Here is a 21483-nt window from a genome sequence, read left to right on the forward strand (position 1 = left end):
TGAAAGCGCCAGGAGTCAGCGGGCCCTTAGGCGTGGGGCAGCGCCAAAAGGTCTGCCACTGTACCCCGCCATCTTACTTGCACAAGTCAGGCAAGGGATATTGTCCCAACACTTTTGATAGACGTGGCGACATCCTGTAAGCACACCTCTCCTGTCGTTCGTCATTCAATAATATGGTAGGGGGGATTCCATCTGCATCGTTTATCAGACGTTGGTGCAGTGGTTTGTCACAGGGGTTCGTTTTCGGACTCGGGGAGGCATGCCCGAGGGCAAAACATTCCCTGTTGTGGCGAGTCCATCACCAAAATCGGCGAGCGATCAATGGCGCGAGTGTGGCGTGCATTGGGCTTGTGCTAACAAGCAGCCAGTGTTGTTTGCAGCACCAGCAGGTGGCGGGTGTCAGTTCATGCAGTAGTTGACCCAACCGCCGTCTCTTCCTGCGCGCATACTCCCTACACCCTCAGGTATCCACCGTGGTGTTCATATCAAGCGTCGGGGGCTGTCTGTCACAAACTTGCATTTTGCGGAGTGCATACACCGCCTCTTGGGCTTCAACGACGCATCCATGGGGGACACAGGTCGAGACTCGCCCGAGTGGAGATTCAGATCAAGGGCCGTGTCAGATCTTTCAGGCGATACGAGGGTTCGCGAAAAGGCGAGGAGAGGATGCAGCATGGAGTGCCGTTCAAAGAATGTGGATGGTGTACTCCGTATTACTCCGTAGACGCTTGTTATGGCTTTCCGTCCAGCGTGAATGGCATACGGTGGCGAATTGCATTGCATCAATCTCATTCGGAAGATTTCAGTTCTCGAGAAAGAAGACTTGGTGCCGTCAAGAATTGAGTCTGGCTGCGCAGGGTGGTGGGCGTCCGGAAATTTATTACTCTGTAGTTACAGGACTCCAACGGTCATGTGATTCTATGTGAAGGCAGCCTCAGCCTCACTGTGTGACCATGCAATGTCCTACAAAGTACCTAGAGCGATTATGGAGGCAGTCTTATGCAGGGCCATGGTGCGAGGCGTTTTATGTTGGTATTAATAATAATAAACGAGAGGCCACTGCTGTTCTGGCCACATCACCCATGGCCATCATGAGAGTAGCCAATGCATCAACTTCACTTGTACAAGACGTTAGCGAACAAGCAAAGCAGTTCAAGCGGCGAACCACCGCAACCAAGGACGACCCCGGGAGAACCCAAGTATGGGGACGACGGCTTCCACACCACCTTCCCTGCTCACCCGGCGCAGGGACCAAATAACCTTTTCACCGTCGGTAGGGATTTCCACTACACAGAGTCGATCAGACCCTGAATAACATGACTGCTTGGGCAATTCTCGTTTGGCTTGTTATGTGTGAGGCAAATCCAGGAGTTGGGATGAGGGTGTTTCTTCCCGTGTCAACCAAAAGTTAGGTAGACGGATGGGGCGGTCCAATGTTCAGTCTGGTGGCCTGTGGCTTGCCTACCTACCTGACTTTACGTTCTGAATGACCCTGCCGGATCTTTGCAGCTTGCATAGCATTCGGGGACATGCACAGCTTCACGAAACTCGCCACGAGGCATCTCTTCTGTGCCGCCGAGAATAGACATTCAAGAATATTGTCTCAGACGTCTATGTCTGCCATTCCTGCCTAGTAGCAGTTCCATGTCCTGGCCTTTTGATGATCGGTCCACAGATCAGCCGCGTCATCGGAGATCATGACGAAGGAGCCTTCCATGTTGGATGTGCATCGTTAAAATGGGGGTCGTGCTCCATACAGAAATTGACTGATGGTATGCTCTTCAGACCCAGAGGAAGGCACGACAGTTGTGCACACTGTACAATAGGATTTTGGCTGGACAATTTTCGTGCTCACACTTATCCAGATGTACAATATATCATCCACCAAGTAGCACTGGTGTCGTAGCAGTGCGAGCAACGTGAACTCGGGTCAAATGATGTCAAAGAGATCCATCCACTCGGTACGGCGGAAGCTAGAACAGGCATACCTGAAGCATTTGTAAGGTAGGTATCGAATGATGGTCGGGTTGGGTTGCCGGATCTGATCGGAATCAGACCACTTTCGCAGAGCTGTCCACGCCATGAACTCTTGTCGGAGATTTGCGTGGCCTCCTCCTGCTTCAGGCGTTGATCAAGGATGTGCCCTGCAAGAGTGATCGAGGACATTGGCCCTAACCGCGGAGCCGAGGGGTTCCAAGGTTTGACATCAACCAGTCGTGCTGATCTGTGGCTTGAAGTCGTGCTTGTCAGTCCGTATCTGCCAACCCTGCCACAGGCGTAGCGCGACGCGACCACGCGTCGAAATGATTGGTGCTGTCTTTTTATCTTTACCGCCTTTCTTCTCGTGGGGGTTGCCGTCCACCTCCTTCAGTCGGACTGATAAGTCGACACGCTACAGGTGGTATCTGTGGGCCAATCTGGCTGCAAGATGAAGGTGCTTCTTCGAAGTAGTAGACATAGCACGAGCTGATATGCTTGGTGTACAGTACTCCGTACACCTCGTCATAACCAAAAATGCCAGGAATATGTCATCCGACCGAATTCGAGACACAAAATATCCGCGTAGCTGTATGGGCACCGTGAGAAAGGGTACGTACTCCGTAACTACCGTGAGGACCCATATTAGTGGCGTCTCTTCGATAGGTAGTGTGTGTGTGCCAGAAACGTTGTGGATTACTGTGTCAATGTGAACCAAGCAGAAGCAAGCCCACAAATACCAGGTATGGATGGTCAGAGGGATGCTCGGATAGGATCCTCCTCACCGCCTGCCAGTGGGCAAAATAGTGGCTGAACTATGCCAGACAATTATTCTTCGTTACTATTGGGGAGAACGAGAAAGCACGCAAATCTGACTTGCTTTAGACGCAACGCCAGATGTCGCGGGGTAGGACGCAGCCTGCATGTTTGATGGTTTGTCCCTGCTCCAGCACCGTGCCTGTCCAACCGAGACGAGAGAAGACGATGTTGGCATTCCGTCTCGGGTCATGAATTATTGTTGTCGCAACGATGGCCATGAATCAGGACGTGCATGCTGTAGACCCTCAGCCGAAACTGATACTTGTGATTGCAGTCGGGGTGAGACCAGACCCAAAAGATTAAGCGCCGCCTACACGTACGCTCCTCGATCTCGTTACCTGTGGCTCTGGCAAAAGTTGGCGCGGCGGCAAGCAAACCGATCGTCCAACGGCGCATCCATCTCAGTACACCTGCAATGAGAGGCTTATACAACGTGGCTTCACAGAACTCTAACCTCCGCAACAAACGGGCAGCCGGTCGGACACGTGTCTTGCTGTTATAGTCGTCAACAGAGTATTATGTGGCGGGGTGCAGATCACAGTATTCTGGATTTATTTCACCGCCTCTTTCAAACAACATGAAGCCAGGAATGCAAGGTGACAAGCTTGGCGCCGAACCGGAGTTGCCTCGATATTTCCCCTGTCTGCGGGGGAGGCGAGAGTCTGTGCGTGTAAGGAGACGTCGATCAAGACCAGGCAGGAGAAGTCAAACGATATTTTACTTTGTCTTTGTTGGGAGATTGGTTGAGAGCATCGCAGGCGGGGAAGGCCTAGTGATGGGGATGACGCCCGGGGCCAGTAAGTGTGTCTCAGCATGAATCAAAAAGAAAGCTTAGGCAGGGGAGACGGGAGAAGCCTGAAGGGACGAAAAGTATGGGGAACATCCTGGCACGACGGAAAGCAGAGAACAGAACAATAATAGGTTCCAGGTATACTTGGGATGTGTGACGACCTCGACTTCTGGTTCAGGTTGTGGAAAGCTACAGTCCCAAATTAACATGACTGCATCTAGGTGGCATCCTATAATTATTGCTGACTGTACTCTTGTATGCGCAGGCGCAGGCGGGGCAGATGGCAAAAGTCGAATTGATTAACTTTTCACGATACCTGGATAAAATCCCGTCTCCTGAACGGAGTAGTAGGTGCCTAGTAGTAAGTGCTAGTAGTGGACCGCCGCACCTCAGCCACAGGCTTGTCAGGCTTCGGCCCAGTGGAGACGAGGTTTCTGCCAGACGATTCCCTCTTTTCTTTTGCGGCATCCGTACTCTCCCTACTCGGTACGGTGCCAGTGATGTGATAGAGGGGAACGAGGCCCTGCTACTGGCTGTTGAAGACGTAAGTGCTCAGCAGTGTACCATCAGGCTGTGCCCTAAGGACTGTACGAGTAGTAGGTACCAGTAGCCGTAGCAGCAGCAGCAGCAGTAAGAGGGATACTTGCTAGTAGTACGTAGGTGGTACGTACCTAGTACCTAGTAGGAAACTTGGCTGCGCCCGGCAACCAGAAAACCTGGAATAATCGGCCATCGCCATCGCCATCCCACCAGCCATCTGGGCAGCGCGCACAGGCCTAAGCCAAACTCGCACGTTCCAACATTCCCGTCGCTGTCTTCCGCTTCCGGCGATCTATGACTGAATAGTTATCCAATTCATGAGAAAGCACAACTGCCAACTGCAAGAGCTGCGAACGGGGCACCGCTGGTAACAGAAAGACCTATAAGCACAGAGTACATAATAATACGGATTAGTTGATTCCTATTTGTCTCAATGCGGCCATCGCCGGTGGAGACGATCCAGAGTCTCTGCCGTCCTCATCCATTTACTATTACTATGGCATTTGTGTTATGTACTCCGTATACGTAGGAGTAGAGATAATTTAGTAGTATGACCTTGGTACATGTATGTCAGCCTTTCCATGCCACTAATTACCAATAATCCGTCCCATAACCGTTTCAACCCAATTTCTCCGATTCCCGCCACTCGTTCCCCTCCGCTTATGCATATTTTCTGTTGAGCAGTTCGCTTGCAACACCGCCGCTGCCGGCGACAACGACAGACGACGCACAGCACATAAGCTGCGTTGCCGGAACCCTCTTCGCTTGGTCCTCTTACGTTGTCACACCTTCTCCACGGTAGCAGCGCAACTAACTGTCGTAGTGTGCCAATTCACAGTGCATGAGCATAAAGCTTCGTGCTACTCCGTCCACCTACTCCTGATATCAACCTGATCCCCACCCGGCGCTCCTGGGCAACTCCGCCCGCGCGACTTGACTTTTGCCCATCCATCACTTGCCCCATGTTCACCCGCCATTAGTGGCCGTACCAACTGTTTAGGCGCAGCGTTGGTGTGGACAAGTCCTGTTGAGGTTCTTGACGTCTGATCCTTGCGCCGCCGACCTGCCCACTCCTCAAGTGGCACCACTACTGCATCCTGCACTGCAGCTTAGCACCATCTACCCTAGCTCTTTTTTTGCGAGTCCTCGCCTGTGCGCTCGAGCCGCGCCCTCGCTATCTCTGCGCCCAGTACGGATACCCACTCGATCCCTCCCTCACCCATCTCCCTCTGTGGCCGTAGGACCGGAGCTGCTTGCTCTTTGGGCCGCTCGAGACTCAGCAGCGTTGGCTCCCTGCTCGCCATCTTTTCCACAGAACTCGTCCTTTACCACCCGCACCATCCAAACTTCACCCTCCTCTCCTCCCATCCTTCCATCTCCTAGGCCTCTGCTAGCCTACATATTCGATCTCACGGAGACAAGAACCGGGGAGATTTCGAAAAAGCAGCATAATTGGGAGTCTCACCTAGTGTACTCGTTGGTAGGGGCTGGTCACTGATAAGCGAACCACCCGGATCAGCGTGGAAATCCCTCACGGCCAACAAAGAAAGAAGAGGAGGATTACAACAACTGCATTGTTACGCCTTGCACTTTGTTCCTCTCGACCTGTAAACGCACTGCCACGGTGTCCAGCACAACAGAACTCGAAGCTCACGCTGTACGGTTGATCTCTGGTCCCGTGGTGTGGTTCGTTCGATTTCCTATACGCTTCTAGTGACAGGAGGCTCAACGTGCGGGAGCTTCCATCACGAAGGCAGACTCCTCCGCATTCGAGTCCAAACTCGCTCCTGCTTGAATCATTTGTGAGTACCTTCCTGTATCTGTCCTTATTAGCTCACGCAAAGGCCTCATCCAATTTCGTGAGACCCCGGAATATGTTGGTAGCGTCTCAAACGTGGCTGCGCTCTGACGAATGTCTGCCAACTTTCCATCCTCACATCCCACGCCCGTTCCTCCGCCTACAACACCGCTCCTACCACCACCTCTCATTTTTATTGTCACAATGCTTTGACCGTATACTGACCTTGTTTGTCTATATCAGACTGTCCTCTCCCCGCAATCTTCTTCGACCCTCCTCGGGGTGCTCTTGATGAGCTTCGTAGCGCGCTCGACCCTGCAGCTCCCGGTTTGGGTGTTTTGACCACACAACTGACCGAATGCCTTACACACCTCCCGCTCAGCTTTCGCCCGCAGCTTCGAAACAACCTAGTCCTACCCCGAGCAGGTCTCATTCTTACATCAAAGGACAATTCCTATCTCCGGAGCTGCCGGCTTCATCCGGCCGACCAAACCTCCCTCGTTCCAGCGCGTCGTCTTCGTATCTCACCAAACATCGACGCAGTCCCTCATTAAACGATGTCAAGAGCGACGTTGTCTACAATGGCGAGGCTTTTCAAGAAAACGGGTCCTTTGACCCCCATGGTAGCCTCCGCAAGTCGCCTCCGCCTGTGAGCAACGCGTTGATACCCGCAGGAATGACCATCTCTCCTCCCGAATCCTCCCAGAACTCGAGTGACGAAGAGGAACCACACAGGGGGCGGACAAGGGATCTCGAGCTGGAAAACCTCGAAGCGTTGCAAAAAGCTATCAGGTTAATAGAACAAAGAAAAGCAGGCTCGCCCGATCGAAACATCCGTGATAACCCTACGATCAACAAGACAGCTCCCGCAGCTTCTCAAGTTGAACCGAAATCTCAGCCGCAGGGTTCCGGCACACAACGACCACCTCTGTCCCAAGAGGCTCGAAAGATCTCACATTCTCGGTCATCTACCGATTCGAGCATAGTCTTCGAGCCACCCGCCATTCAAACTTCCCTCCTCCAAACTCCTGAGGAACCTGACGATAGTGATAGCGATGGTCCTCTTACCAATCGTCCTCCCATGGTCCGAAAGAAATCGGGCGAACTGGTTCGCCCAGCTCTACGACCATCTTCCCGGAGGCGACCCTCTAGCATGCCAGGCACCCCCACCTATTCCAAAGCGGTCCACTTCGATTCGCACCTCGAACATGTCAGACACTTCCTGCAGGTCGATAGACCCCTGGCTGTCAGCGCTGGTTCCTCACCTGTAGAAACTTACGAAAGTGAAAACGAATTTCCCTTTGGATCTGATGAGTCTGCTGTGCGGCCACGCGGGTCTCAGTACGAGTGGGAACTGCGACTGGCCAACTTCCCTCCACCGTCCGAAGCACGGAAGTCACAACCCGTCTTTGTGGAGAAGGTGTCCCTCTCCTCTGACCAGAAGAACCTCGTCGGCACTGTTGCTGTCCAGAACCTTGCCTTCCATAAATTGGTGATTGCACGATTCACCTTCGACTACTGGAAGACCACATCAGAGATCGTTGCCGACTATAACAATGATGTTCGCCGCAAACATAACCATGACGGCCTTGACCGATTCAGTTTCACAATCCGACTGGCCGATCAAACCAAGCTCGAGAACAAGACACTCTTCTTCTGCGTTCGCTACACCGTCAATGGTCAGGACTACTGGGACAACAACAGCAGCTTCAACTACCAAGTTGACTTTGTCAAGAAACCAAAGGTTCAACCCGGAACGAGTGAGTCAACCGCACTTGCTGCGCAGCCGGCCAATGCTTTACCTCGCAGTCGACCATCTCCACCTACCTCATCTGGTCGTCCCAAATCTCTGCCGACATCATTCGACGATTTCTCGACTGGATTCGATAGCTTTTCCAGCTTCGGCCAGTCTGCAGGTTCTCTCATCGGTGAGCCCAAGCTCAAACTGAGGAGCCCGAGGTCCAAAGCCGAGCTTCTTCCGGACTCTCATTCTCGCCGTAGACAAGGCGGCGGCAACGCGTTTGGCAGTAGATATGACTTCAATTCGTCACTGACGGCTGCCAAAAACAACGCCTACGCTGTCTTGGGTGACCACGCTGGCTTCTCTTCGAGGGCAGATACAAAGCAGTCTTCCCACGAAGTTCCTGCGGCCACTGCCGCGAAGAGCTTAGCCATTGCTCCACCCAAAGACGACGTTGGCGTCATTGAATCACCAGCCGGAGCTTCTCCTACTCCCGCTGCTGCTCTCATGACATCCAAGCCCGCCGCTTTGGTGTCAGAAAAACCACCACTCACCTCTCAGTCCTACCAGGAACTAGTGGACAAGTACTGCTTTGTAGGTGCCCGGGGAAACAGCGAGGAAGTCAGGACACATGGAAGTGCTAATTCTCTTGCAGTTTGGGACAGCGAGGTCGCCTGAGCCGTTGACAAAGACTGTTTTGAGCATGGTTGACGGTGCCGCGGACTGTACATCTCCGGATCTGAGTACTGGCGGGAGTCCTCGCTCCACGAATTCGTCTGGCTCCTCCACTCCGACACCGGTTCGAAGTAGGTCTCCGACTCGGCCCACTCACTCAGCCAAGGCGTCTGGTCCATATCATGACCGATCCTCTTCACCAATGGGAAAGTCGAGTTCGTATTTCGGCTCTCGATCTCAGTCGCCCGCAGCCTTCGGATATCCCTATCACTCACCAGCACAACATACCTTAATGTCCGAATCGCCTGCCCCGACGGCCATTCGAGGCTAATAAACCCTGCTCTTCATCACTTTGCGACTTTGTCGCATCAGACTAGCCGACCGTCGACGTTGGTCATTCCCATTCCACCACGGCCTCCACACTCCTCCTGCACCACTCCGGAAGATGGTACATAGGGAGCATCTCGTATGTGAGACGAACTCGACGGCAAAATCTTTTGAATGCAGGTGGTTTGAGATTGTGATTTTGTCTGCTGTTCTTTCGCCAAGCGTTCGGACAAGTTTGGTTCAGTCCACCTCTTTCAGCATTGCCAGGTTTCGACGGCTCACGTCCGGACGGCGTTTGTGAGGGATTCCACTTTGTTTTCTTTACGTATTGGTAATAGACGCGCCTCTTCGCATTTGAGTGGCGGTCCAATCGCCGCTCTGTCCCGGGACGGGACTTGGTCAATGCCCATCTCAGGACAAAGACTTAGAATGGCTATGATCGGGGAATGCGAACCACGATCGGCCATGGAGGTGTTATGCAGATGGGATCAAAGAAAAAAGTTTTTGATGGGATGGGGGTTCTTCTTGTAACTTTGTTTTTTGAGACGCATGACGATTTGTGGAGGGTCGGGGTTCGACGTCGAGATGTTGTCTTTCCATTCATGTCCTGGCTTGTGGGCGCAGTGACCTTGAGAAGCGAGGCCTCTTGCGGGACGGCATGGCAGCAGACACCTGTGCCGGTGCGATTTGTTCCATCGACAGCTTCAACGAGAGCAGTGGCCGAAGAATCATTTGGCCGAGGTCAGACGGGGTGGGTGGACGACCGGTGTCGAGATCCAGGAACTCCTGGTTCTGGATGAGTTGGAGGGTCGAGGTCAATGAAGTCTGGGGATTGAACAGGTCCAAGAGGTCGGCAATTCTCCTTGATTCTTTTCACTTCACCGCACATTATTCCTCGGGGCGTCTGTCGTTCAGTGGGACGAGTACATAGATAGCCAATGAAGACTGATGATAGATGGGGTTGAGCTTCTGTCCCTTGTCGCTGTAGCTGTTCTGCCAGATTGTTGGGGACGTACTCGTAGGATACTGGGCATGCGGGGTGGGAAGGTGACAGGGAAGGTGACAGTCCGTGTGTTGCTGCGAGGCTGTCTGTGCTTCTGCTTGTTCGCGGGGCAAGGCTGGGCCAAGGGGTCCGTGCCGACTCGATAGTGCCGAGTAGGTCGCTAGTGTAGGAGTCGTCTGTGCGGTGTGGCATGGTCTGGGGAACGGGGAAAGGGAGGGCATGGAGATGTCATGCTCTGTGGGTGCGCTTACAGAGTAGTGGGAGTAGACCGGTACGTCTGGAATGTGAATGTGCATCGACGTGGATTGTTGACAGGTTAGATTGGCTTGGAATGTATAGAGGCGTGGGGTTTGTTGTCATTGTCACTGTTATTTTGTCGCAGTGGTATGGGAGGATCTAAGTAAGACAGAGAGGGTGCGGTAGGTAGATGGGCGATGACAGTCGTGTGAAGTGTGCCTGGCCAGGTGTTTGTTTGATATTTGATGTTTGATGTTCTTGTACGACAGTACCAATCAGACAGTACCAGTTGGAAACCGCCTTAGCCCAGACCTGGCAGCTTGAGCGTGAGCCAGGCTTCGAGGGATGGATGCGCATGCGCCAGCCCAGCAATACCAATATCGATACCACCATCGAGATATGGAACCGGACACAGCCCGGAGGCGGGGGCGAGGGAGTCGGGGTGATCGGGCCCTTTTCACTCTGGGCAGGACAGGGCAGGTACCGCTTGACTGACTGTCTGTGTGTAGGTGTAGGTGTATGGTACTGCTTGTCTGTCTGTGTGTATGTAAGTGTAGGTCCTGCTTGTCTGCGTGCGTGTAGGTGTAGGTACTGCTTGTCTGTCTGCGTATGTACTGCTTGTCTGTCTGTGTGCAGGTGTATGGTACTGTCTGACTGTCTGTCTGTGTGTGTGTATGGTATAGTGATGGCTAGCCACGACTTGCAGATATTGACCGCGTGGTCAAGGGAAGAAAAGCCAAAAAACTTATTGAACCAAGCTGACCTCCTAGCAAGTTCCCCGTTCTTAGGGTCTTCTAGAAGCAGGTTGGAACCAAGTGAAAACCCCAGTGGGTGCTGTACAACACACCGGTCTTGTCTGGCCAACGGTGTTTTACCCCGGAGGGAAATCACACGCTCTTCTACCTCGTAAGACCGGGGTTGTACCCAGGATTTCTTTCGGGAGGGCTCAGAACATTTTTGGTTTGGTTTGGTTTGCTTAGAGAGTGTGGTTAACGCACCACCGTCCAAACACCTAGACCATCGAGGCCTGGGTTTGTCTCGGTGGATTGTTAGGAGGAATCTCGCGGCAATATTATATCAACTGGTAATTTAGGTGCGTGCGGTGAAGTGTTGGATTTAGGTGCGTGCGGTGAAGTGTTGGATTTAGGTGCGTGCGGTGAAGTTTTGGGTGAAGTGTTGGGTGAAGATTTGGGTCAAGTGTTGACCGTGATGCCAGGATGCGTCTTAGCACATGTTTTTCCGCCGTGAGCACATTCTCGCCCTCCTGGACCTTCCCAGCCTGAGGCTGTGCCAAACGGAGGGGAGGGCGAGGGAATAAAGATGATGGATCTGTTTGAGACGGTAGCGACGATGATCTGCTGCAAGTATGTTTGCTGTATGTTGGGTTGCAACATTCACATTCCCTTCCCATGCACTGATCTGCTGCAAGTATGTTGGGTTGCAACATTCCCTTTCACATTCCCTTCCACATGCACACGGTGACCGTCCGTTGTGATGCTGATGCGCAGGGCAGAACAGAAATGCTGGGTGAATGAATGGAGAAGTTCTGGGTGTATGAATGTTGAACGGCCCCGGGAATGTGACAGCAGTTGCGCTGGCGAGAAGAAGAGGAGTGGTCGGTCGAGCATTGAGTTGATCATCGACAAAGGCCGCTCAGCTGCTCACCAGTCTGCAGAGCAGGCGGGCATCCGTATTCGTAGCCGTAGCCGGATCCGTACACTGATTGCATTGTTCAAGTTGTTGATAACACTGATTGTACTGTTCGAGTTGTTGATAAGGCTGCATTCTTCGCATATGTCGGTTGCTACATACAGTAGACCCTGAAAGTCGCGATTGACCCGATCGAGGAAAGCTGCGGCGGTACGGAGCGAAGCCGGCCTCAGCCTTGTTGGCGGGCACCGGCACCAGCACTAGCAGGGCATGTTCATGTTCCACAACAAGAGGCCCAAAGCTGATCAGAGAGAGACAGATGGCTGCTCCAGTGACTGCGGTGCGACAGTCGATCATGGAGGAACCACGTCGGGGTTGATGCGACCGCGACGGAAGGTATGTGACCCCTGGAGGTTGCACGAGTCACCAGGTCGGGGTCGGGTCATGCGGCAAGTTCCCCGACACAGATTTGAAATGAACTAACTGTGTTCCCATCGCGCTGGTCAAGCCAAATGATTATGTGCGTCGCATGACCTTGGGCGAAAAGCGGTGTCTCCAAAGACAATGCGCGCGCACAGAGGGCAACTGGAGAGAGAGGGGGGAGAAATCAATCAAGGACCAGAGTCGCGCTGGTCTGCAGTCAGGGGGGTGAGAGGGTGATATGTAAACTTGAGTGCTGAGTGCTAAGGACTGAGTCGCAGGAGGCGGGCAGACCTGAGACCCCGTCCGTTCGTGTGTTCGTCCGTTCATGTTCTCTCACACCCCCTTGCAAGGGCTGAACGGGGGGAACACTGTGTTGGCATTGGCAGATGGCAGATGCCAGAGACAGCTCGATTAGGGCGGATGTCGTGGCGGATGCGGATGGGCGGATGGGCGGGTGATGGATGCTAGGGCCCGAGGCCAGGGTCCGACACGTCTGAAGGGCATGTCAGTGGCCTTAGCAGGGGAAGCCAGGAAGAGCCCGAGCCGTAGGAGCCAGTAGGCCGAGTCTGAAAGGAGCTGCGAGGTTCGAAAAGGGATTGCTGGATTGCTGGATTCCCATCTGATACAGCCGAATTGGTCCGGGACAGGCTAAGTCCGTAGTCGTAGAGTAGTAGTACAAGTAGTACAAGTAAGGCCTGGTCCAGGGGCTGAGACTGAATGTTAATCGTTAGTGTATTAGTGCCCAACGTGGCCAGCAGCACGCAGAGGGTTGGGCGAAGCGCGAAGCGAAAAGGGCGAAGGGGAACCGAGTTGGACAGGGGTTGCACCAGGGTTCAAGGGGTGGTGTGTGTTGCGCCCCTTGCTGTAAGTTGGGCGCTGACAACAGCAGATGTGCCAAATCAGGAACAAAGTTGAAGGGGACAGAGGATTGGCTGCCCTGTTTGAGGTGGTGGTGGTGGTATAGACAGTAGTACCAGTAGTACTGAGTAACTGTCCTCTGTGGTGTTCTTCACCCTCTACAGAGAGCTGAGGGCTGAGGGCTGAGGGCTGATAGAGTATATATCTCTGCCCACTGCGCGTGACCAGCCGTCAAGTCCCTGTTATATGTACCTAGGCACCTGGCACCGAGTATTTGTACTTGTTAACAGAGTGGATAAACCCTCAATCTCTCTGTGAGTCTGTGCCGAATTGTTCCTGACGATCTGGAGCTTCTCCGGCCTCGCTTATCCTAGTCGACCTTGCACCCTGCGTCCCTCGGGCTGACGAGGCCCGGCGCGCTCGTCTGCAGCCTGTAGCATTGCAGGGATGGCAGGGGTCGCAGGTATCGTGCCGGTACCACCCCGCCTAGACTGCGCCCGCGAGGTACTTACCGCTACTTATCGCTACTTTGCCCGACTTCTACCCGCATCTCCTCTCTCTTTTTCCGGAGTCCTCTCTTTCGACACCTCTCCGCCTTTTTGCAATTGTCCGCGTGATCGGTCCAAGGGCGAAGAAGCAATCTCTCATCCAATACGGAGTACTTGCCGTACCCACCGGCTATACAGAGTTGAAGTCGTGGTGATTTCGGCTTCACCACCATTGGCTGCTTTGCTTTTCCCGTGCACGCTGACACTCTCTCAACCCGAGGCTTCCCCTCGAGCCTTAGGTAGTAGGTCCTACAGTGGTACGGAGTACACATAGACTGTACGGTGTGAGCTTCTTAGTCGGTCAGTCGTAGCCAACATCACACCGCAAGAGTTGCGGCTCAGGCCATAGCAGAGGAGAGGCCTGAGGGTGGGTGCCAGAATCAACATTAATGGTGGTTTATTCCACTACTAATTACGACGGAGGAGCCACCGTAGAAGAGAAGTGGACTCTGATGCTGTCGACTCTACCAAGAGTATCGAGTCCACGCCTCTCCTCGAGTGTCAGGCCTGACCGCCAGACCGCCAATAACGGAGATGCGTGACTACTCTGTACGGATACACACATCCAGATGCACTGCTTACCTGGCACTCCTTTATTCGATGCCTTCTACCAACTCCAGCGTGGTGAAGACGCACAACCGAGTTCTCACAACAAGGACTTGGCGGGGTGACCATAGCAGGCCTTAGCCACGTGTCCCACCTAGCACTCTTGCTTTACTTCTCTCCTCTCCCAAACAGTAGAATGGCGGACTGCTGACCCTAGAGAACCGATTCGATCACAAAGGATGAACCCTCCCCTTCCTTCTTCACCCTTGCTGTCTGAGGTGCCTATCCTGTGCAAGCGGTAATGAGATCCGGCGGAGGCTGGATGGTGATGGTGGTGCATGTCTGTGATCGTTACTTGGCAATCAAGACGTGTCTGAAGTTGTTCAGCGACAGAATCTATAAATCACTCTAGGACAAAGAGTTGTGCAGCGACGGAACTTGTTCAACATGTAATTATCATTCGGGGCCCGAACACGTGTGACCTTTTTTAATCCGGACACGTACGGGGTACTACTTGTTGCTATACGGGAGCAAAAATGGCAAAAAAGAAAATAACCAGAAGGTTGCGATGGGGGTCGAACCCACAATCTCTTGATTGATACTCAATCCCATTTAACTGGGAAATCGTAGTCAAGCGCGATTCCATTTCGCCACGCAACCTTTGTTGAGAGGAAATTCACGGGTATAATTAATATGATTAGAGTTTTTCAGCCAAGCCTAGTCACGTGGTCCACCTACTAGTAGGGACATGTAACTTGTAAGCTCCGCGCCACCAGCGCAGTTTTGACTCGTCTTGTCCCGCCAAGAAACCACTTTACGCGGTCGCGTCAGACGCGTCGACGTGTCGCTGCTCAAAGGTTCCCCTCGTTCTCCTTGATTGAGATGCAATAGAAAACCTCATTCATATCGCCCACCACCACAATGTCGTCCACACCATCCTCGCGTCGCCGAGGTCATTCCTCCCGCAACTCACAATCCTCCACACCCGCACGACCTTCCCAGGCCACTCCTCGAAGTTCAAGGCAGCCGCCAAATGGAGGTGCCGCCGTGGCATCTTCGTCCCCCCTGTTTTTTCAATCCTCGCCGGTGCGATCCACGCCTGCGCCTCCTTCCCAGCTGGCAAGCGATGGACTGATCATCAGCTCTCCCCCAAGGCATTCATCAGATGCTGGGGACCGCGAAACCACTCCTCGAGCGTCTACTCGGCCAGTTGCAGGTTTGATACCCCTATCGTGATCTGGTCGCACTATTCTCACCACTGGCTGGCAGACTCATCCCCCGTCCGATACGATCCTAGCTCGAGTCCCGGCCGGATCTCCGGTCATCTTCAGTCTGATATTCCCAGCAGCAGCAGTGGTCTTTTTGTTCGCCAGGATCGACATCCTCGCTCTTCAACTAGAAGAGGCGACATTCATTCTGACGCGTTTGCTTCCTCTCCCGCCCAGCGACGTCGCATCTATGTTGGCGAGGATGGCATGCCAGTCCGAGATGCTCAGGATCCGGCCTCAGAAGCCACCTTTTCCAACCTCAATCCAGATACATCGGAAGCAGATGCCTTGGGAGGCGACTCGACCAGAGTCGTCTGGGGAACAAACATATCCGTCCCAGACTCTATCTCGGCCTTCAAGAACTTTCTCTACAACTTTACAAAGAAGTACCGCATGTGGGCCGATGGGGCCACTGAGGAAGAGACACGAGAGTTAGGACCCGTTGCCGACGAAAAGGAATATCTTGACATGTTGCAAAACATGCGCAAGCTCGGTATACAGGGACTCAACCTAGATGCGCGTAACCTCAAGGCATACCCCCCCACCCTGAAATTGTGGCATCAACTGCAAGCTTATCCCCAAGAAATCGTCCCCCTGATGGATCAGACGACTAAGCAGGTAATGGTCGAACTGGCACAAAAAGAAATGCAGGAATTGCAACGGTCCCACAATGCCGCAGCCGCTTCACGGGCAAGGAACGGCAGTTCGGTGCCTCCCTTGCCTTCTTCGGATCTGGGAAGTGCGGCAACGCCAACCGCTACACCAGCCCCAGCAGCCGATGAGGTGCCCGACCTTGTCGAAGAGGCCCAGATTCGATCCTGGAAGATTTTGCCGTTTGGCCTGGATCAAGCTGTCAACATGCGTGATCTTGATCCCAAGGACATAGACAAGCTTATTGCGGTCAAAGGAATGGTCATTCGAACCACTCCAGTCATTCCAGATATGAAGGAAGCTTTCTTCAAATGTGTCGTGTGCAATTTTACCAAGTATGTGCCCCTCGACCGCGGCAAGATTGCAGAGCCGACAGAATGCCCGCGGCCAGCCTGCAAATCCAAGGACAGTCTCCAGATTGTCCACAATCGATGCCTGTTCGCAGACAAGCAGGTCATCAAACTGCAAGAAATGCCTGACTCGGTGCCTGACGGCCAAACACCACATAACGTGTCGCTGTGTGTCTATGACGACCTAGTCGACGTCTGCAAAGCCGGTGATCGAGTCGAAGTGACGGGGGTCTTTCGAAGCAACCCTGTCCGGGTCAATCCCCGTCAACGGACAATCAAGGCCCTTTTCAAGACCTACGTCGATGTGCTCCACGTTCAGAAAATCGATAAGCGGAAGCTGGGCATCGATGCATCAACCATTGAGCAAGAGCTCTCCGAGCAAGTAGCTGGCGACGTTGAACGGACCAGAAAAGTCTCTGCCGAAGAAGAAGCCAAGATCAAAGAGACGGCGGCTCGTGATGACATCTACGAACTTCTGGCCAGAAGTTTGGCTCCGAGTATCTACGAGTTGGAGGATGTCAAGAAAGGGATCCTTCTGCAGCTCTTTGGCGGAACGAACAAGTCATTTGAAAAAGGCGGTAGTCCCAAATACCGAGGCGACATCAACATTCTGCTCTGCGGTGACCCTTCCACGTCCAAGTCCCAGCTTCTGCAATATGTCCACAAGATCGCACCTAGGGGTGTCTACACGTCAGGAAAGGGTTCATCGGCAGTCGGGTTGACAGCGTATGTCACTCGTGACCCAGAATCAAAACAGCTCGTGCTCGAGTCCGGAGCACTGGTGCTCTCGGACGGCGGTGTGTGCTGCATTGACGAGTTTGACAAGATGAACGAATCGACTCGCTCAGTCCTACATGAAGTCATGGAGCAGCAAACCGTCTCGATCGCCAAAGCAGGCATCATCACCACGCTGAACGCCAGGACCAGTATCCTGGCCTCTGCAAACCCCATCGGGAGCAAATACAACCCCAATCTACCGGTGCCCCAGAACATCGACCTACCCCCTACGCTATTGTCGCGATTCGACCTTGTCTACCTTGTGCTGGACCGCATCGACGAAGTCAATGACCGACGACTGGCAAAGCACTTGGTGGGCATGTACCTGGAAGACACTCCGGAGAATGCATCCCGTGAAGAAATCCTGGTGAGTTGCCTGCACTCCCATCCCGTTTATCATTGAGCTCTTGCACTAACATGCCTGGCCACCCGCAGCCCGTCGAGTTCTTGACCGCGTACATCTCGTATGCTCGCTCCAACATCCATCCCGTGTTGACGCCACCGGCAGCAGCAGCCCTGACCGAGGCATACGTGCAAATGCGCTCGCTAGGGTCCTCAATCCAGGCATCCGACCGGCGCATCACGGCGACGACGCGGCAGCTGGAATCGATGATCCGGCTCAGCGAGGCGCACGCCAAGATGCGTCTGTCTTCGACCGTGGTCGAGTCCGATGTCGCCGAGGCTGTGCGCCTGATCAAATCCGCCATCAAAGCCTCGGCCACAGATGCGCGCACCGGGCTCATCGACATGGGCCTGTTGTCCGAGGGAGGCAGCGCCAGCGACCGACGTCGGAAGGAAGATCTGAAACGCGCCGTGCTGGCTGTGGTCGATGACGATTCCGCTGTCAGGTCAGGCAATGCCGTCCGCTACGCCGACTTGTACCGCCGCGTCGCCGACGGCAGTTCCGTCGAGATCGACGGCGCCGAGTTCCAGGATGTCGTGCGCGCTTTGGAGCTCGAAGGCAAAGTCCAGGTCTCGGGCGAGGGCGGCAGACGTAGTGTGAGACGCATCACGGGGGTGTGATCGAAGTCGTGTACGATAGACCAGAATTGAAGATATATCTAATCATGAACGTTATGGGTGTTGCGATGATGACCGCTATGGGTGTTATGGCGTTTGCTGGGTTTGGGTTCTGCATCCGTACCAATATTGCCACTTGCTGGGATTGGCTTCTGCATCCGTACCAATATTGCCGCTCGCTGGTGAGTTGGATGACTAGACCAGACCTGAACAAGAGAAGACAATACAATGCATGAAGAGGACGAAATCGGTACGGGTATGGGTCGGGAACGGGTACAGGGAGCCTTCGATCTGCTCTATAGTCGGGTTTACTATATATACTACGTAGTATCACTGCAACTGCATAGGTCAATGGTCAATATTGAGACATGCAAGTGGTGACTACTGTTTTTTCTACCTCGTATTGAGACATGCAATTGGTGACCTTTGTTTTTTCTACCTCGTATAGAGACATGCATGTGGTGACTTTTGTTTTTTCTACCTCGGATACTATTTACCTAGACACCTAGATATGAAACAAGCCGACCTGATCGAAAAGCGACTGCCAGACCAAGGACAAGCCCCGGCCCCGGCCCCGAGAATATACACACACACAGATCATAGAGGGAACCATATATGTCCCGACAATACCAGTCAACGAAACGAGTGTCAGACAGCCTCCGTACAGCAAGTAGGTAGGTACAACGCAGCAGTAGTGACATGTCGCAGGAGCCGTTGGAACACTCAGAACAGTGCTTTTGGCAATAACAGGTCCCGGTCCCACTCCAACTCCAACTCCGACTCCGACCTTGATCTCAGAGCGGCCATGTCGTTCCGATACAAAAAAAAAACCTCCCAAGAAATAGCAAGTCATGCCCACCCATTCATTCCTGATTCCTGCAAATTGCAAGTTCGTCCCGCCACCCGAGCACCCCCAAAAAAAACCAAACCAAGGAAAAAGACAATCAGGCCGTGAAATTGTAGACGCGGACCTCGCCGTCCTCGCCACCACTGCACATGCGGCTATCACTCAGCCCAACACAGGTGACAGGGCCGGCATGACCGGTAAAGGTGCGTTCACATTTCCCGGATCGGGGGTCCCAGACTTTGACCATGCTATCTTCCGAGCCGGAGACGAGCCGGAGAGTATCGGCGGCCACAGCCCAGACGCCTTCGACGTGGCCAAAGAACTTCCTGATACATCGGCCGGAATGCACGTCCCAGAGCCGGATGGTCGAATCCAGGGCAGAGGTGATCATGTATCGAGGCGGTTGGGGCCGGTCGGGCTGAGAACAGAAGAGGCCAGCATGGTCGGTGTGGAAGGACGCGGAGAAGCCGCCGTTCTCGGAATCCACCGTCAAATGACTGTTGGGGCTGCCAGGGTCGGACTCGGCCTGGTCTTCCTCCTCGTCCGCCTCGAATTCCGGGGGAAGTGGCAATACCTGTTGAACCTGGCCAACGTGGCCTTCAAAGGTGTGGATACATTTCTTGGTGTCCAGGTCCCATAGCTTGACGGTACAGTCATCCGATGCGGTAAAGATGGTGCGAGACGCAGTATCGATCTTTACCGAATTGACCCAGTCCGTGTGCCCGCGCAGGGTAAAGACTGACCGGTCCTGGAAATTCCATACTCGCGCTGTGTGGTCGATGGAGCCCGAGACTAGAATGCTTGAGTCAAAGTGGAGCGCAATGACGCCCTCGGAGTGGCCATTGTATGTGGCAATGCATTCACCCGTCCTCCAGTTCCAGACCTTGAGGGTTTTGTCGAGGCTCCCGCTAATCAGCTTGTTGTCATCAAATTGTAGGCAGCGTATGCCCATGGCGTGCCCCTTTAATGTCCTCAACTCCTCGCCAGTGTCAAGATTCCAGATCTTGATGGTGGCGTCGTACGAGCCAGTGGCTAGGATGTTATCATAGACCTGTAGTGACATGACCCCATTTGAATGGCCCTTGAGGATCTTGATGCTGCATCGTCCATATTTCCAATTAGTGCCGACCCTGAATCGGTCTTTGTAGACGTCTTTCCAGGGCCGGGTCTTCCTGCTGGATTCACTGTCGCTGGAGCTAAGAGGCGGTCTCCTGCTGGCTACTGGAGACAGGCGCCCATCGGCTAACTTCTCGATGTCGGATTTGTCACCATGGTTCTCAATGTCACAGGCTGCGGAAACACCTCGTTCGTTGTCAGCATTGTCTGACGGGCCAGCCTCAAGCGACAATTTGCCGGCGGCTCGAAGTTCGATTTGCCTTTTGGACGCGCGCAACATCTTGCGTTCAAGCAACGGCAAACCCCAGCCGCATTTGGTGCACTTGCGGTCAATGTGTTGCTCACACATTCGATGCCAGACAACGTCGTCATCTGCCAGCTGGCTCCATCTTCGAGACACCTGCGCAGCCTTGCACAGTGAAGTGGTGTCTAAGAAGCAGAGGATGCGGAATGCCACCTCCGGTGGGAGTGCTGAGATGAAGTCGATTCGGATGAGCTCACGGACGTTTGCAGAGAGGAAAGATAGCTGGGGAAAGCAGCACTGTGCGAGGATGCCTTGCAGCATGAGATTTCGGTGTTTCGAAGGCGCCGCCGAAAACAGGGACCAGACCTGGACGATGCCTTGACGGTCTTCCTGAGACAGGGCCTCCAAGCCCTTTTGTAGTTTGTCCATTGACGGTTCGTCTGCTTGTCGGCGACATAGCACGTCAGGTCTGTGGCGGTAGCAGAATTTTGAGTTGGGATCTTTGGTCTCTTCAAAGGTGCCAGCAGGATTTCCCGATTTGCTCAAGGGTGCGTACTGCGAGGGTATGTGTTTGGCCAGGAAGGGGGCCACGGTTTTACGAGCATGTTTCGCGGTGGAAGCAATCGTGATGCTCTTGTCCTTCGAGGCGTCTGGGACGTGCTGGGCGTGGTGCGAATGCGACGATTGTTCGCAGTGATCTTCCTGTTCCTCCTGTTCTTCCTGCGGATTGGGACGCTGTCTTTTCCGGGCCGACTCTTCCCATTCTGGTCCAGCCATATCGTCTCTTGCGTGCTTCGCTACTAAGGCCACCGACATTTTGGGGTTTATCGAGGACAGAAGAGGTTTTACATGTCGGGGTCGTTCAGCGGGGTCCTGCGTTCTCAGTTCGGCTGTCGGTTGTCGGCTGCCGGTTGTCGGGGGGGCAATATTTTGACGACGAGTGTGCAAGTTTCTGCGCAAGGAGGGAGAAAAAGAGAGGATGAGAGAGGATGAGAGAAAAGGATGTCGGTAAGAGGGCGCCCGAGAGCTCAAAAGAGGTCCTTTGGGAGATGCGGTCAGGGGCGCTCGGTTTGAGTGTGAACGGCAACCGGACAGACGGTGTGGTCAGAGAGGCGGTGGTATGGCGCAAGATGGGCAAAATTGCAGAGTCACTGAGCACTGAGCAAGTTGGTCACGGGTCTGGCGGCCTGCCACACCGCCGGAAGGGAAATCAAGTAACACGGTGGAGATGGCACTAACACTGTCAGCCCGAGGTCTTCCGGATCCCCTAGCACCTTA

At 53.7% G+C, this 21483-nt stretch overlaps 3 protein-coding genes across 3 annotated transcripts; 2 read left to right on the forward strand and 1 right to left on the reverse strand.

Annotated features, from left to right (window-relative positions):
* Positions 1-6282: 6282 nt before the first annotated feature.
* A1O3_06535 (uncharacterized protein) lies at positions 6283-8343 on the forward strand (the record flags this gene model as incomplete). The annotated part of the gene is made up of 1 exon (XM_007736654.1): positions 6283-8343. One exon carries the CDS (start codon positions 6283-6285, stop codon positions 8341-8343), a length of 2061 nt encoding a protein of 686 aa, XP_007734844.1.
* Positions 8344-14853: 6510 nt separating this feature from the next.
* On the forward strand, positions 14854-18001 carry A1O3_06537 (minichromosome maintenance protein 4 (cell division control protein 54); the record flags this gene model as incomplete). Its single annotated transcript, XM_007736655.1, has 3 exons — positions 14854-15148; positions 15202-17345; positions 17414-18001. 3 exons carry the CDS (start codon positions 14854-14856, stop codon positions 17999-18001), a joined length of 3027 nt encoding a protein of 1008 aa, XP_007734845.1.
* A 941-nt stretch (positions 18002-18942) lies between these two features.
* A1O3_06538 (F-box and WD-40 domain-containing protein MET30) lies at positions 18943-21021 on the reverse strand (the record flags this gene model as incomplete). The annotated part of the gene is made up of 1 exon (XM_007736656.1): positions 18943-21021. One exon carries the CDS (start codon positions 21019-21021, stop codon positions 18943-18945), a length of 2079 nt encoding a protein of 692 aa, XP_007734846.1.
* Between the last annotated feature and the right edge of the window lie 462 nt (positions 21022-21483).

The sequence above is a fragment of the Capronia epimyces genome, assembly GCF_000585565.1.
Source record: "Capronia epimyces CBS 606.96 chromosome Unknown aczIQ-supercont1.5, whole genome shotgun sequence".
NCBI lineage: Eukaryota > Fungi > Ascomycota > Eurotiomycetes > Chaetothyriales > Herpotrichiellaceae > Capronia > Capronia epimyces.